General features: G+C 36.0%; 1 protein-coding gene across 1 annotated transcript in view; it reads right to left on the bottom strand.

The window, feature by feature from the left end:
* Positions 1 to 18674, bottom strand: part of slc4a3 (solute carrier family 4 member 3) — a 94576-nt gene that overhangs the window by 73534 nt on the left and 2368 nt on the right. The window contains 1 exon segment of the mRNA XM_048194574.1: positions 3578 to 3731. Within this exon segment, the coding sequence (XP_048050531.1) occupies positions 3578 to 3631 (54 nt within the window). The 5' untranslated portion in view covers positions 3632 to 3731.

Here is an 18674-nt window from a genome sequence, read left to right as displayed (position 1 = left end):
GATCCAGGCGATCACCGAGCGCTCAGCGCTCATCTACCCGCCGAGAATAGCCTTACCTTGGCTAATCCTTCTGACGTTTGCAGCTGGCTTCGATGTCTTTAATCTCTTATTTCATTTTATTGTTGCCGAAAATATACATACAGAGATAACCGGAGTAGCCAGAGCGAGTATCAATGCAATCAAGTATGCTGCTGTACCATTCGCAAAATCACCGGACTTGTGTCCTCGCGTCCTTGGGAGTCCGTTCTCTTGAGTCAAACTTACCAAGTCCGAACTACCAAGGACGCAAGGCCGAACTTCGCATACTTGGAATTGAGAAATGCCTACTGTGTTGTTAAAGTGGGCCTTGATTATGATTTTACTTGTTTAACTTCAGTTAGTGTGTAATGTTGCTGTTTGAGCATAAACAACATCTGCAAAGTTACGACACTCAAAGTTCAATAAAAAGGGAGATATTTTCTTTCACAGAAATCGCTTTTTAAGGACTACAACAAATGGCTGGTAGGGACTACAATGAGCTTCTTCCCAGGTTAGTGACATCATTAACCCTAAAATTTACATAAACCCTGCCCCAGAGAACACACATCAAAGGGGGTGAGGCCATGCTGGGCTGCTTTAGAGAAGAGGAAGAGTTGTTGTAGTAGAGTGTTGTTGTCATGCCGTCATTTTTCTACCGGACTGCTTCACAAATGAGAGTCAATTCAACACTGGATTTGCACAAAAGATTAACATGACGGCACATGCTAGTGGATGAGTTGAATCAACTCCACAGCAACTACATAAATTTATCCACTAACCATTCAGAAACGTCCAGTTTCATTCTAAAAGTTGTAACTTCTTCCTGAGTCTCTCCATCAGTGTCGACTTCAGTTTGAACAATGTAAGGCTGAACACCGTTACTGACAATCCTCATTTTGGCTGCGTGAGATTCTCCAACCGAAGCACGAGCTGTTAAAGCTCCGCCCTCTTCTGGAAAGTGGGCCGGGAGCAGCAGCTCATTTGCATTTAAAGGGACATCGACAAAAATGGCGTGTTTTTGCTCACACCCAAATAGGGAAAATTTGACAAGCTATAATAAATGATCTGTGGGGTATTTTGAGTTGAAACTTCACAGACCAACATGTTCTCCAACCAATACGACCATATAGGTCGTTTGTCACTTCCCTGAAATACGACCCATAGGAGCGTTTACTAAAGTGGCGTAGTTTTGCTAAATGGAAATAGGAGAAATGGTGTAAAAAGTCCACACATTGCATTTAAATGAACATGCATTTTGATTGGTAACGACAGTCATACGTCATTTCATGACGACAGACATAACACGACACTGTCATTATTTTTACGCCCGCTAGAGGGCGCATGACTTCAAAACGTAAATATAGGTCATAATAAGGTGCTTGAAAAACGACCTATAGGGTCTTTTTTTTTTTTTGGAAGACAGTCTCTCACAGACACATTCTGGGCTGGGACACCAGAGACTTATATCACATCTTGTGAAAAGGTGCATAATAGGTCCCCTTTAAATAATGATTTATAGCGCATTTTCACCATTTTTATGCTGAGCATGCAATGCAAAAATAGGCTCAGTGCTTGCAGCTGTGCATCTGCTTAGTAACACCACAGTATCAACATGCACTGCAGACCTAAGATTTGTGTACACTCTTAAAAATCTACACTCTTAACATTCTTTGTGGCATTTATGGATCCATGAAGAACCTTTAACATCCATAGAAGCTTTCCATTCCACAAAATGTTCTTTATAGTGGATTATCAAAAATCTTCTTCGCTAAGAAAAAAATGGTTCTTTTTAAGAACTTATGGAATCCAAAATGCGCCTTCTATGGCATCACTGCAAAACCCCCTCAGAGCCTTTATTTTTAAAGGCCCGTTCACACCAAGGATGATAACTATAAAGATAACGATAAAGATATAGTTCTAAAAATCATTCTCAATATTAAATAACAGCAGAGTTCACACCACAGCTATCACAATAACGGCACAGTGAAACAATATCTTTGGAATCACTTTCAGAATGATTTTATCCAGCTAATGAATGATAAAAACATTGACAGCCAATCAGAATCCATCCTGCTGTAAAAGCTTGAGCAGTTAAAGTGACAGACAAGCACGAACTTAGAATAAACAATATCATCCGATGGTGTGGACGCTAAGACAGTTATCTTTATAGTTATTGTTCTTGGTGTGAACGGGATTTAAAGGGATAGTTCACCCAAAAATGAAAATTCTGTCATCATTTACTCATGCTCAAGTTGTTCCAAGCCTGAATAAATTTCTTTGTTCTGTTGAACACAAAGGAAGATATTTTGAAGAAAGTTTGTAACCAGGCTGCTTTGGTGGCACCATTGACTTCCATAGTAAAAAAATTCTATGGAAGTCAATAGTGGCCCAGAACTGTTCAGTTTCCCACATTCTTCAAAACATCTTCCTTTGTGGAAAGGAATTTATTCAGGTTTGGAACAACCTGAAGGTAAGTAAATAATGACAGAATTTTCATTTTTGGGTGAACTATCGCTTTAAAGGTGCCATCAAATTGAAAATTGAATTTACCTCGGCATAGTTGAATAACAAGAGTTCAGTACATGGAAATGACATACAGTGAGTCTCAAACTCCATTGTTTCCTCCTTCTTATATAAATCTCATTTGTTTAAAAGACCTCCGAAGAACAGGCGAATCTCAACATAACACTGACTGTTACGTAACAGTCGGAATCATTAATATGTACGCCCCCAATATTTGCATATGCCAGCCCATGTTCAAGGCATTAGACAAGGGCAGCCAGTATTAACGTCTGGATCTGTGCACAGATGAATCATCAGACTAGGTAAGCAAACAAGGACAATAGCGAAAAATGGCAGATGGAGCAATAATAATTGACATGATCCATGATAACATGATATTTTTAGTGATATTTGTAAAATGTCTTTCTAAATGTTTCGTTAGCATGTTGCTAATGTACTGTTAAATGTGGTTAAAGTTATCATCGTTTCTTACTGTATTCACGGAGACAAGAGCCGTCGCTATTTTCATTTTTAAACACTTGCAGTCTGTATAACGCATAAACACAACTTCATTCTCTATAAATCTCTCCAACAGTGTAGCATTAGCCGTTAGCCACGGAGCACTATCAAACTCATTCAGAATCAAATGTAAACCAAAATAAATACTATACTTAAGCGATTAGACATGCTGCATGACAAACACTTTGTAAAGATCCATTTTGAGGGTTATATTAGCTGTGTGAACTTTGTTTATGCAGTGATAGAGTCGAGAGCTTGGGAGGGGGCGGAGAGCGCGCGATTTAAAGGGGCCGCAGCATGAATCCGCACATTTCTAATTATGCCTCAAAATAGGCAGTTAAAAAAATTAATTAAAAAAAATCTATGGGGTATTTTGAGCTGCAACTTCAAAGACACATTCAGGGGACACCTTAGACTTATATTACATCTTGTAAAAAAACGTTCAATGGCACCTTTAAGTGTTTAAAAAGCCTAAAGCAGTATATCTAAAACTCACAAACCCTAAAAAAACAACAGGTAGGGTCTTAACATCTCTCACCTGATGCAGGTTGATCAACACATCTGTCTCGGGGGCATGGCCTCCTGTCGCCATGGGGACAGGGAGGGGCGCAGCTGCGGGAACACGAGGGGGTCTGGGATCAGCCCTTCTCTTTCACGGCTGGATTTCCAGTCAGCCTGTGGGGTGGCATAACCTGTAAGCGCGAGACAGAATTAGGCCACTGAGATCCCAAAACAAACAGAGGACCAAGGGCACATGGAAAAGAAATACTCAGTTGCAGAATTTCCAGAATAAGTCAAGGAGAAAAACACAGATCCTTTTCTAGTTCTTAAGTTACAACTTAGGGGCTCATCAATAACTGCTGAACTCAACAGACATATTATTGATCGTATTAAGCTGTTAATCAATGGAACAACCATGTTAATCATGAGAATGAGTCTGTACCCGGTTGGTAAGATCAATTAAATTACATGAATCAGTTCAAAATGTTTCAAAAAAATCAATTCAAATCTCATTCACTTAATAGTTTGCATCATCACACAAATGTTGCCATTAGTCTCTGTGTGGCATTGTTCATTCATATATTAAAATTTGTAAATGAATATATAAAAATAAATAAATAAATAAATAAATAAATAAATATATATATATATATATATATATATATATATATATATATATATATATAATGTTAACAGATACAACTTTTGACAGATACGATGTTAACAGATACAATGTTAACTTTTTTGTTAACATTTACGTATTAGTAAATGTTAACTAATGTAAAAAAAAAAGCGTAATGTTAATGAAAGTGCTCCCTTTTTTGTTTACCTGCATGTCATGTGAACATTAACCTATATCAGGACCATGAACATGAAAATGTGTTGTTAAATTATTGAAATATCAATGTAAAAATTTCAGGGCGTACTTCAAGTAAATATTTTTACTCAAAATTTTGGGAATCCCTGAAATAAAGGAAGACGTTACATTGTTAGCAAACTAATCCTGAGACAACATAACATGGATTTCAGAGTAATAATAATACAAATGAATCTATTTCATGTGCTCATTTTGTTGCTAGAACGACTGTTTTCTACATTTTAATAGGAGCTTTGAGCTAATCTACAAGCCAGGTAATACAGTTATTTCAAGTGAAATCATTATTTCATGTCTCTGTATTTATTTACTTGATAAACATCCATGTATTAAACATAAAATGGTAACAGCCTAACACAAAATAAACTAATTCAAGATGAATGGGCTTTATTTTGCGATAATGACCAGCTACACACAAGCTGGTGCTAACTCTAATCAACAGTGCAGTAAAACTGTGTTCTCCAGTCATCTTTTCATAAGTTCATTGTTACACAAAGCTCATGGATGATCAGTACCGCACCATACAACATTTGAGTGTGGATGGTGTGAGTCTGCTGTGTGGTTGTGCAATCGTGACAGTGTTCGCTCTGCATCTGTAAGTCCAGAGTCTGCTGTATTATAAACAGCTCTTATGGGAAGCCGGCACTGATGATGACTCATGTCTTGAGTTTGCGTCACTGCAGACAGCCCAAGCATACGTCTCATTTATGTCATATAAACCGCACCCAGCTGGATATGATTTTCAGCATCATTCTTCTGGAATGCAGCTTCATGATGGACTGCTAAACGATAGTGGCATCTCCATGTACCAGCATCAGTGATCAAAACACCATGTCTATGGCCTGAAACGTCACAGTTCTGCTGCCTTGGACATTTTATCAGTGAGTCCACACAAACAGTGATGCCAGTCAGACTGAAATGAAAAGAACTAGTTTATCTTTTCATCACTGAGCTGGTATCATCTCCCATGGGAACATTTTATTGCTCAGAGTTGCTCCTTCATAACTCAGGAGCTGTCACACTGAAATAAATAAATAGATTTCACATGCTTTTATATTAATCATAACATTTATATGTAATCATTTAGCAGATAAAATTGGGTTAAAACAAGAAAAATCTATGTGCCAATTGGGGTATAAAAAATAATTCTATATATATATTTTCTGAAATACAATAAAAGCCTATTCTGCCTTAGCCTAATCTGTTTCGCAGTTTCTCAATTATATTTTGTTTTATGGATATTTTAATGTTTTTTACCAGAAAATAAAATGTCTCAAATGTCTCTTCTAAAATTTCTTGTTAAAAATAAGAAACCAATGAGACAATAGCTGCGTTTACATGGACCCTAATAATCTATTTGTACTAGCACAGTCGGAATAACAAAAGTCACATGTAATCATGCAATTCGGAATGATTAGGCCAAATCCGGGATGAGGGATGGTTTTAGGGATGGTTTTAACCTTTACTTATCCGTTCAATAGTGCATGTAAACACTTGTGCTGCGTCCGAAAACTTTAAAGGTGCCATCGAACGTTTTTTTACAAGATGTAATATAAGTCTAAGGTGTCCCCTGAATGTGTCTGTGAAGTTTCAACTCAAAATACCCCATAGATTTTTTTTTATTAATTTTTTTAACCGCCTATTTTGGGGCATAATTAGAAATGTGCCGATTCATGCTGCTGCCCCTTTAATTGCTCGCGCTCTCCGCCCCCTCCCAAGCTCTCGAATCTATCAATGCATAAACAAAGTTCACACAGCTAATATAACCCTCAAAATGGATCTTTACAAAGTGTTCGTCATGCAGCATGTCTAATCGCGTAAGTATGGTATTTATTTGGATGTATTACATTTGATTCTGAACGAGTTTGATAGTGCTCCGTGGCTAACGGCTAATGCTACACTGTTGGAGAGATTTATAAAGAATGAAGTTGTGTTTATGAATTATACAGACTGCAAGTGTTTAATAATGAAAATAGCGACGGCTCTTGTCTCCGTGAATACAGTAAGAAACGATGGTAACTTTAACCACATTTAACAGTACATTAGCAACATGCTAACGAAACATTTATAAAGACAATTTACAAATATCACTAAAAATATCATGTTATCATGGATCATGTCAGTTATTATCGCTCCATCTGCCATTTTTCGCTATTGTTCTTGCTTGCTTACCTAGTCTGTTGATTCAGCTGTGCACAGATCCAGACGTTAATACTGACTGCCCTTGTGTAATGCCTTGAACATGGGCTGGCATATGCAAATATTGGGGCGTACATATTAATGATCCTGACTGTTACATAACAGTCGGTGTTATGTTGAGATTCGCCTGTTCTTCGGAGGTCTTTTAAACAAATGAAATGTATATAAGAAGGAGGAAACAATGGGGTTTGAGACTCACTGTATGTCATTTCCATGCACTGAACTCTTGTTATTCAACTATGCCGAGGTAAATTCAATTTTCAATTCGATGACACCTTTAAAACCAAACAGTGTAAAACACTGTAAAACTGAACAGTGAAATTAATTGAATGAAATGAGTTTGTTTCACTTAAATAATAATAAAAGTATTCATTGTACTTACTAGAAAAAAGTTAAGTGAACTCAAAATTTGAACTTTGAACTAAACTTAATATTATTTGCAGCAGATTTCTAATTCCCAGCATGCTTTGCGTCAGACTGTATAAGGAAAATACATGTCAAAATTAAATGTTATTTTGTGTGTTTTTGCACACAGGGAGACAAAAGTTAGTGTTTAATGTTGTGTTATGTTTACGGGGGGTTCTGCTATGTTAGTTTTGTAGGGTTACCATTGTGGTGAAGAGTAGAGCCTGTGGTTAGGTTGAGGATGGGCTGCAAAACTTTTAAGACCACATATACATTTGAGGAAACTTATTACCTCAAAACATTTGAGTATTCTGAACTTATTGAGTTTTACAGTGCATCTGAATTGTTGCCTCACTGCCTTATCAGGCAATGACTTTGTAGGCAGCATTCGTGCCCGAAGGCACCTCACAAAACTGATTTCAGACTTCTGAGGCAGCATAATGATCTACAGCAAAACAGAGTGAGCTTTGGTGATAACTAAGCAATAGTACAATAGTAATTTCTCGCTCGAAATTACATCAGAAGTAGAAAACGTTGGTCATCTTTATTTTTAAGTTCAACTGTCACTGAACAGAATGCGTAGGATTGTGGGATATCAAAGGCACTGAATGATAGATCATTTGTCTTTAGAATTTGATGAGGAATGTTTGAGCTCATAATGAGATCTCTGACCTTCGATTGCAGACTTTGATATTTTGGCAAATCTGAGCACTGTTTGTTGAGATCACTTCTGAAACTCTAGTGCTTCTCAAGCTTTTGGACTTTGAAGCAGTCTCCTTTCTCCAACCCCAAAGTAATTAATCACAATTAATGGCAGGATTCAAGAGGATTCTAAATTAAAAACAACAATTTGTATGAGAAAACTTTATTTACAATAAAGATATGACACTGGACTTTTTATGATATATTTAAAAGCATAAACAGCTGTGTGTATACTTATAGTGATAAATAATTAAAGGCAGGACCACAGTTACGGACCCTAAATTAAGCAGGACCGTGTGAGAACAGATTCACTGTAAACAGGGATCAAGTGTACCTACTTGAAGCAGAATTTGGCAGTAGTGGGCGGGTGTGGAATGAAACTCGCGGTAGTGGGATGGAAAAATCAATCCACGCAGACCTCTGTGCTACAAAAAGTGTCCGAGTGAGAGCTCAGTGCTGCAGAAACATGATGTTGTAGGCCTAGATCTTGAGCGGTTTTCACATTATTTGACATTATTATTTTAATAATAAGTCATTTTGCATCATCATTGACAGTTTGCACAGACCCTCTAGTAGCTTCCGGTTCCCTGATTGAGAAAAACTGCTCTAGAGGAGACATGAGATTTCTAATAGTCCCACACATTGCTCACCTGGGAAAGCAGTTCTCCTCATTGCTTGTAAACACTTCTAGAATGGCTGATCCATAAAAACCCCAGGCATCATCTTGACTTCTTGAGGGTCAGCTGTTTAGTCACTGTTGTCCTGCTGTCGGTCCAGCAAACTCAAGCCAAGTTAAAGCTCAACCTCATGTGAAGATGAAACTAACAGACACATGCATCATTTTGATAAGTGTCCCTGTTTGCTTCCTGCTTGTCTAACCAGCACTCATCATGCACTTCCTCTTCCCTTCACCGAGCCATCAAAGCACCACAAATGATTTATGAGCTGTACTGGTGCACAGAGTCGCCTTTGTAAACAGAGATCAGCAAAAGAAATGGTCACTTGATGTTCCCTGCAGCTTTGAGTGTCTATTTTATTATAGCGTAATGATATTCTTAATAATATTAAGAATAATAATGTAACATGATGCCAATATTGTATTTTATACAACAGTTCTTTCTGGTTCTCGAATCCGATTGGCTGAGAGCCATGCGATATTCTCCCAGTATTAGCACTGGTACCGTTTCACAGTTTGTATCACTCCGCTTGCGGCGACTGTCATGGCAGTCGAGCAAATTCCCCATATTTTTTTATAAATACTACTGTTGTTATGTCGTGAAATGTAGTTTTAAAAGTTTTAGGCACAACTGTATTTAGACCTCAAATATTTGACTCACATATGAACATAGCGCCTATTTTACAATTAGTTTTGACGCCTTCGCAGATGCAAGCTCAAGGCCATCAGCGACTGTTCAGTGCTCGTGTACCCGCAGAGAACAGCTTCATCTCGGCTAGTCCTTTGTCTTTTATAATGGCTATTGTTGTTAATTTAAATATTGTTGTTCAATAAATATTATTTGTTTTTAAACAAAATAAAGAATTATGTATATATATATATATACATACAGTACAGTCCAAAAGTTTGGGACCACTAAGATTTTTAATGTTTTTAAAAGAAGTTTCGTCTGCTCACCAAGGCTACATTTATTTAATTAAAAATACAGTAAAAAACAGTAATATTGTGAAATATTATTACAATTTAAAATAACTGTGTACTATTTAAATATATTTGACAAAGTAATTTATTCCTGTGATGCAAAGCTGAATTTTCAGCATCGTTACTCCAGGCTTCAGTGTCACATGATCCTTCAGAAATCATTCTAATATGCTGATTTGCTGCTCAATAAACATTTATGATTATTTTCAATGTTGAGAACAGTTGTGTACTTTTTTTTTTCAGGATTCCTTGATAAATAGAAAGTTCAAAAGAACACCATTTATCTGAAATACAAAGCTTCTGTAGCATTATACACTACCGTTCAAAAGTTTGGGGTCAGTAAGAATTTTTATTTTTATTTTTTTGAAAAGAAATCAAAGAAATGAATACTTTTATTCAGCAAGGATGCATTAAATCAATCAAAAGTGGCAGTAAAGACATTTATAATGTTACAAAAGATTAGATTTCAGATAAACACTGTTCTTTTGAACTTTCTATTCATCAAATAATCCTGAAAACAAATATTGTACACAAATATTTTGTACAATTGTACACATTAAATGTTTCTTGAGCAGCAGATCAGCATATTAGAATGATTTCTGAAGGATCATGTGACACTGAAGCCTGGAGTAACAATGCTGAAAATTCAGCTTTGCCATCACAGGAATAAATTACTTTGTCAAATATATTCAAATAGAAAACAGTTATCTTAAATTGTAATAATATTTCACAATATTACTGTTTTTACTGTATTTTTAATTAAATAAATGTAGCCTTGGTGAGCAGACGAAACTTCTTTTAAAAACATTAAAAATCTTAGTGGTTCCAAACTTTTGGACTGTATTGTATATATATATATATATATATATATATATATATATATATATATATATATATATAGGTTATTTCCTGTCCTTGATTCTGATTGGTCAATAGCTGTGTTTTATTCATGATGAAACACGGCCATGACCGCTTCACCCATCAATTCTGTGTATCACTACACAACACCCTTAGCAACCACTCTTACCAACGTAAACTGTATGTTCTCAATTGATTATTGAGTTTATTACCTGCATTCAGATTTATTCAGTTTATTCAGATTTCGCATTTTCCTTCAGGTCAGTCCTATGTTCATAAAAAAAAAAAATCTATTTAAATGTCCGATGTATTATCCTGTCCTTTTAACAGTTAAGGGGTTTTCCCGTGACTGAGTGACAGCGCAGTTGCATCTTGTTCCGTGTTCACAACAGTTCAGTCTTTTCAATGTTAAAGTCTTCGCTACTGACTGACACACTCATAAAGACAGTCTTTGCCGCCATCTAATGGCGTAATAATGTTACTTCTGTTGCTGTTCATGGTCAGGGACTATTTTTTCCAGCGGAAGGAAGGCTTTAGTGAAAGTTTACTTCATGAAAGTTGCATTGATACATATTTTTTGGCTATTTTGTCAATAAAAATATTTTAATACTTGTATTGTGTGGTAACCATTTTATAAAAGCAATAAGGTACTCAAGGCTAGTGCTATATCGTGAATAAGTCACGGCTGAAGGGGTTGTAGGCACTCCGCTTCACATCGACTTATTCACGATACAGCACAGCCTCTTGTACCTTATATATATATATATATATTTCCAGACAAAACAGCGCAATCTTTTGAAAAATCATAATCAAATATGCTTCATTCATCATTTCTTTTTCAATACACTACCAAAATATATAACAGTAAGAACACTCAAACTAAGACAACTGTCATGGGTGGCTGAATTTAAGTGGACAGTGAAGGGGTAGAAACAAAAATAGTCTTTATTATAATGCACACAGAAAACTTTTGCAGGAGATAAACTAGAACTCAACCACATTCAACATAGACGATAATGGACAAATGAACTAGGGAACCTCAGAACTTATTTACAAAGAGAACAGAATCAAAAAAGAAACAGAACAGGCATGTGGAATTAGGAACTATGGAAACTAATAAACAAACAGGGAAACTAACTAGGAACTCAGGTAAACAGGAACAAAGCAAACAGAGTAAAAACAAAATTAAAACTGAACATACACATTACAACACTAAGTCTTGTGGCATCCAGCCTGATTTAAATCAGTGTGCACAAGTGTTCAAATCTGGAGTCTCGTCTTTAAGGAGCCATCATGCACGCACCCATTAATGGATTTACAAACGGCCACATGCTGCTCTTACACCAGAGAACGTGTGGGTCACATTAAGGTCTGCACAAATGAGTGTACGTCAGGGCCAGATGTTTGTTTCAGAGGGAGCTCTAGGTAAATTATTAACACTAATAGCCTCTTATTGCAAACAATTAGGCACACAAAGCACAACCAGATTTAGCTAATGGCCTCTGGGGTCTTGGACTCTATAGAAACAAACTGCTTCTAGCTTCATAACCACGAATGCCTCCACCTTTAGGTGCCCTTTAAGCACCAGCCTGAACACTTAGCTTACATCCTGAGTAGGGGCTTAGTTGCAGCTTCGAACATTCAGCTCAATGTAGAAAAGTGTGGTGAGTTCAGACACACTGTATGCAAAGGCGAATCTGCTTGTTAGCTTGTCTTCCAGCTGTCTCCGGGTCCTGGATTTTACTACAGCATCGTTCCACAGAGAGCTTTGGCTGTCTAAATAGAGCTCATCCAAAGGCTAATCACAGGCATGCCTGATCCCCCAGCCTCAACATGCTCTAAATAAAGAAATCCCCAATGCACACAGCTCATAGACTCTGTGGAGCCCTACCTTTACTACTTTGGAAGTTAAAAACCAGCAGATACAGTAACCTTTATAGGGGTGTAATGGTACACAGAAGTCATGGTTCGGTACGTACCTTGGTTTTGGGGTCAATATTATTTAGGTACAATAGGAAAAATGGTCACACTTTAGTTTAGGGTCCAATTCTCACTATTAACTAACTATTAATGGGATAGTTCACCCAAAAATTTAAATTCTGTCATTAATTACTCACCCTCATGTCATTCCAGACCTGTAAGACCTTCATTCAATCAATATCGTTTTCTGGCCTCTGATAGACTGCAACATTATTATCACTTTCAAGGCACAGAAAGATAGTAAAAACATTGTTAAAATAGTCAACGTGACTACAGTGGTTCAACCTTAATGTTATGAAGTGACAAGAATACTGTTTGTGCACAAAAAAAAGCAAAAAAAAAACGACTTTATTCAACAAATTCATCTCTCCCCCTTCATTCTCATACACTTTTACGTTCAGCACTTCCAGGTTCTACGTCAGAACGCCGCTCAGCATTGGTCGGCTCCTGCGTCAGCATCACACGCATGCGTCATGCTGCTCACATGAACAGCGTCGGCCAATGATACGTCGGCATTCTGATGTAGTATCTGGAAGCGCTGAACATAAACAGCATTGGAGAATGACATAGAAGAGAAGATATTGTTGAATAAAATTGTTATTTTTGTTGCTTCAGAAAATTAAGGTTGAACCACCGTAGTCACATGGACTGTTTTAACAATGTCTTTAGCACCTTTCTGGACCTTGAAAGTGGTGGTTAAATTGCTGTCTATGGAGGAGTCAGACAGCTCTCGGATTTCATCAAAAATATCTTAATTTGTGTTCCGAAGATGAACGAAGATGGGTGTGGAATGAAATGAGGGTGAGTAATTAATGACAGAATTTTCATTTTTCTGTGAAGTAATCCTTTAAGCCCAACCCTCCTATACTTAATTTGCTGCATTCCATTCTGTTTCGCACACAGTTGAGTGCGCGAGCCTTTCAAAGTATACTCCTTTGTCCATGAGCTGTTACACCCCTAGTAACTATACACTATATTTTCTTGCTTATTCCTTTTCTGTCTGCTTTTAAAATGCACGGGGGAATGAATTTGAATCAGCTATTTAAAATGTTTGTCTATGTTCCTTATCTGGATATATGCCCGGTTATAATGCTCTTCTCCATTATCATTTCATCATCATTTGATGAATAACTGCTTCCATGATCATTAGAAAGTGCACACAAACAATTAAATTAAATGGCATATGCCTTAACTTCTATATTATAAATCTATAATTCATAAAATGTATATAAACCATAAAATGCATTTGGAAGTCGCTTTTATCTAAAGCAACATTGCATAATGAGTCAAATTTACATAGAAATGAGGTATGTAGATCAGTCAGTCTGTAGATAGATAGATAGATAGATTATTTGATTGATTGATTGATTGATTGATTGATTGATTGATTGATTGATTGATTGACTGATTGATTGATTGATTGATTGATTGATTGATTGATTGATTGATTGATTGATTGATTGATTGATTGATTGATTGATTGATTGACTGGTTGATTGATTGATTGATTGATTGATTGTGTAGTTTTGTAGGACAACCCAGAAGTTAGCATCACCCTGGACCACCAGGACTTTCAATTTTCTTTTGGTTAACTGCAACAAAATATCCTCTGTGGCCAACACAAATTTATGATTCTTACATGTTCTGTTCATCACAATAATCTTCACAAATGAACCCAATTTTAAAGAATTTTGAAGCCTTAATACAATCATCAGAAGAAAAAAGCTAAAATTAGGCTATACACCACACAATTCAATGTCACCATCACTATGTTTCTAACAACTCTTTTAGTCTTAAAGGTGCCCTAGAATTAAAAATTGAATTTATCTTGGCATAGTTAAATAACAAGAGTTCAGTACATGGAAATGGCATACAGTGAGTCTCAAACACCATTGTTTCCTCCTTCTTATATAAATCTCACTTGTTTAAAAGACCTCCGACGAACAGGCGAATCTCAACATAACACCGACTGTTACATAACAGTCGGAATCATTAATATGTACGCCCCCAATATTTGCATATGCCAGCCCATGTTCAAGGCATTAGGCAAGGGCAGGACGTCTGGATCTGTGCACAGTTGAATCAACAGACTAGGTAAGCAAGCAAGGACAATAGCGGAAAAATGGCAGATGGAGCAATAATAACTGACATGATCCATGATATCATGATATATTTAGTGATATTTGTAAATGGTCTTTCTAAATGTTTCGTTAGCATGTTGCTAATGTACTGTTAAATGTGGTTAAAGTTACCATCGTTTCTTACTGTATTCACAGAGACAAGACTGTCGTTATTTTCATTTTTTTAAACACTTGCAGTCTGTATAATGCATAAACACAACTTCATTCTTTATGAATCTCTCCAACAGTGTGTAATGTTAGCTTTAGCCACGGAGCACTATCAAACTCATTCAGAATCAAATGTAAACATCCAAATAAATACCATACTTACGCGATTAGACATGCTGCATGATGAACACTTTGTAAAGATCCATTTTGAGGGTTATATTAGCTGCGTGAACTTTGTTTATGCACTGTTTAAAGGCAAGAGCGAGCTCCGTGGGCGGGGAGCGTGAGCATTTAAAGGGACCGCAGCCTAAATCGGCTCATATTTAATGATGCCCCAAAATAGGCAGTTAAAAAAATTAATTAAAAATCTATGGGGTATTTTGAGCTGAAACTTCACAGACACATTCAGGGGACACCTTAGACTTATATTACATCTTTTAAAAAGACGTTCTACAGCACCTTTAATTTAAAATCTACAGGTTGAAAAGTCTGAATAGTTTGCAAAGCGTGAATATAAACACAATGAGTTTGTGAAAACTAGTGAGTAGATGAGTTTACCTGTTCATTGTGATGATGTTTAATGTCTCATAATGTAAATATGCTTTAGAAAAGGTCAATGAATAACTCATGGTGTGAATTGTTTTTGGTGAATAGACTGAATAAACACTGAGATAAATCACAATTCTAATAACCTCCTCAGCCCTAAATAACACAATAAAAAAAAATGAACTGTGTTTGTTTACTCTACAGATTCCTCTTCTTCTATAAGTGGGTTGTTGTTGACAAGAATAAGTTGCAAAATGAATCGCCTTCTTCTAATGGTCAAATATCTGTCTGTGTGACACTACTCTATTTGATAACTCACAGCCAGAGAATATTATTACTTTTTGCAAATTAACTGCCATGATTCAACCACATTTTAAAATTTAATAGTCTTCAAACCACAGATATAGTCTGAACTGAATCACACATTATTTGAAATTAGGAATTTAATTTGATGCCACCAACCATAACACAAAAATAAGCTATTTACCTCATTCCAAACAAAGGTTCAGCACAGCAGCTCCACAGTTATTTCTATAATTAACCAGGTCTGTAAGAGGAGAGTCAATTCACATGCTTAAGCCTATGCGTGCAGACAGTAAGCCAACATCAGGAATTAAATAAACTACATTACGGGGATGGGCCTCAGTATGTGTGAAGCAACACATAGCCGATGCTAAACCCAAAGCATCCCTCGTGAGAGGCTCAATCAGTTAAAGAGGCCGTTTTATTGAAGTGTCTCGTTCTCAGCCTGTCTGAGCCTCTGCTATTGTGCTAACAGGTGTGATCGCAGCACAGGACCCTCACATCACAGATTACTGCGGCCAGTCTCCACCTGTCAGCCATCAGATTAATAACACATCTTCTACTGAACAGCCAAGACAGAGAGTTTTTAACCAAGTGACAAAGCCACGTGAAGGCAAGCCTGCAACCTTAGCCGAAAGAAGCGTAATGCGAGCTAACGCTGCGGTACACAGGAAAGGAGACAAGAGGCCGTTATTTTTTTAAAGGATGTCAATGGAGGAGAGGCTTAAACTGATTTTGTGAGGAAATAGCTTATCATTTAATAAATTGAAAACCCATCAGCTAATTTCAACATGTTTGCTCTTAAACATTCGTTTTGGATTGATCTATTTTTAGTTTAACCCCCTGGGACCCAGAAAAAAGTTTTTGAATTTAGTATTTTTTTTTCACATCATTACATTGTTCAGAGCATAAGGAAAAAAAATAAATAAATAAAATATTTTTGAAAAATTATATTTTATTCATATTTTATGCTATGTCCTCTGTAGTGGACACCAGGACTAAGTTGTTTAAAAATAAAATGACAATAAATTACATGTATAGGCAAAAACCAATCAATTTTTAGGTTTCAGGATTTTTTTTTACTAAATTTTGTTTTAAAATGATTCTCAACTATGTTATGAAAGATAGAACGGAATGAAACGCTATACCATTTTACTTTATGCAATATGTGAGGAAATGGTCATACATCGGTTTTCCCATTTAATACAATGCATCTATACATTGTATCTAATTTGCATATTAATGTGTTCTTGGAGCAACTTGTAATGAAAAAAGAAGTGTAATAATGGGAGTAAAAATTGTCAACATTTTCATAATAATATCTAATAATTAATAGGAATATTGATAGATAATTTATTTGGCTATTCACTTGTTGTGTCTCCCAAAATGCCTGATAATCATGATTTAAATCCTGGTGTCCTCTACAGAGGTCATGTATGAAATCAATGTCCTGTTTTGTAACAGAAAGTCACATTTTGATTAGAAACCCCATAACATTTTCCTTTACAGGACATCCGGACTTAAAACTGTGGCATGTATGATGTCAGTGAAATTCACTAAAATATAATGTCCACTACAGAGGACAAAATTCTATTCCTGGGTCCCAGGAGGTTAAACAGGAAAAAAATAAAGTTTTTATAAGAGAAGAGATTGAGATATCTCCCAATAATAAGACCATTTCTCCATGTGATCTGCTGTGACTCAGGAGTGGAATCGAGAGGAATTTAATTATTCTTTGAATCTGATTCCACTCAATGATTCAGGTTCCATAATGATTCTTTCAGTGCTTTTTACTATGCATTACACTGATTTAAAGATATAGTATTTAAAATCTCAAAAAATTAAAATAATGCCCTCATTTACTCACCTTTATGTTGTTCCTAACCTGTATGACTTTCTTTATTTTGGGGAACATTTTATATATATATGCTAGTTTCTTTCCAAATCAATATATATATATACATTGTGAGTCAATGGGGTCCAAAACAACAATTTTTGTTACAAAATATCTTTTTGTGTGTGTGTTCAGCAGAACAATAAAGGGTGTTGAAACAATATTAAGGTGAGTAAATGATGGAATTTTAGTTTTTGGGTGATTTATCCATTTAAGTTGCACATCTGCAGTTTTGGCCTCTGCTGAATGGCAATACAAACAATTATTCTACTACAGTTATACTAGTTTGTGTTTGCATGTTTTTGTTTGACATAATTAAGAGGATAATTTAATGTAAAGAAATTGCTTTGACACTGTTAATTGAAAAACATCTATTGCATGTTTGTTTAGAAAGAAACTATAACTCTCCAGCAGACATACTTTAGTTTGTTGTCTCAGTATAACAATTAACTTATTAAGCAGCAGGATGAACAAACAAATAACAAGCTGAGGAAACACTGTTTACATCACCGTCTTTACAGATGATAAACACACCACTGACAGCTGAAGAAACCTTAGGCCGAAGAACAACTGAAACTGAAAAAACGTGTGCCGGGAAACTGCTGTGGATAAGCTAAAACAGACACGGTTTACTGTAAATGTATCTCTACTGTCAATGCAACCGTTAACAGCACTATATACACAAATACTTATGTTCAGCTGTGTATCTGCTTGTTTTTATGTATAAAATGACTTGCATATATAAGATCTGGTGTTATTTTAGTATTATTTATCTTAGTATATATTATAAATCTCATTTCAAACTTATTTCAATTAGTAGCCAAAGCAACATTTCTCATTTTAATTTTCTAATATTTATATGTTTTATTTCAGCTTTATTAATGAAAACAATTTTTAATAGTTTTAGTTTTAGTTAACAACACTGATCGGTTTATTCATCAAAAATTGCATCTGACATCGGTGCAAAATCATTTTTTATGGAATTTCCTGCTCTGATTTTCATTTAACTCTAAATTTCTTTGTTACTTTCACATGTAAATAACGTAAATCTGTCCTGCCAATTTTGGCCTGTAATGTGTATAGCAAAATCAATACACGGTTGACACACTTCTAATGTCACACAGTTACGTCAGTCCAACTGATAGTGATAGAGATCATAATAACTTCCCTGCATATCATTTAAGCTTTTTTACTTCTTTACTTCTTCCTCATTACTCCGTTAGTTTGTGCTTGTTTGAAAACGAGCACATCTGCAGCTATTCCTGGGCATTTATCCGGGTAACAGATGAGACCTAATTACAATTGAAGCTTTGATCATTTAAAGGACTCCAGCAGAAGATGCTGAAGATGTCTCAATGCAATCCTGACAGTATAAATGTACGTGGTCCGCTGCAGCTGTGTTGGAAGTAGACAGCTGGCTCTATGATG

The sequence above is a fragment of the Megalobrama amblycephala genome, linkage group LG6 (genome assembly GCF_018812025.1).
Source record: "Megalobrama amblycephala isolate DHTTF-2021 linkage group LG6, ASM1881202v1, whole genome shotgun sequence".
NCBI classification, from domain to species: Eukaryota; Metazoa; Chordata; class Actinopteri; order Cypriniformes; family Xenocyprididae; genus Megalobrama; species Megalobrama amblycephala.
This window is presented reverse-complemented; position numbering and strand designations above follow the sequence as displayed.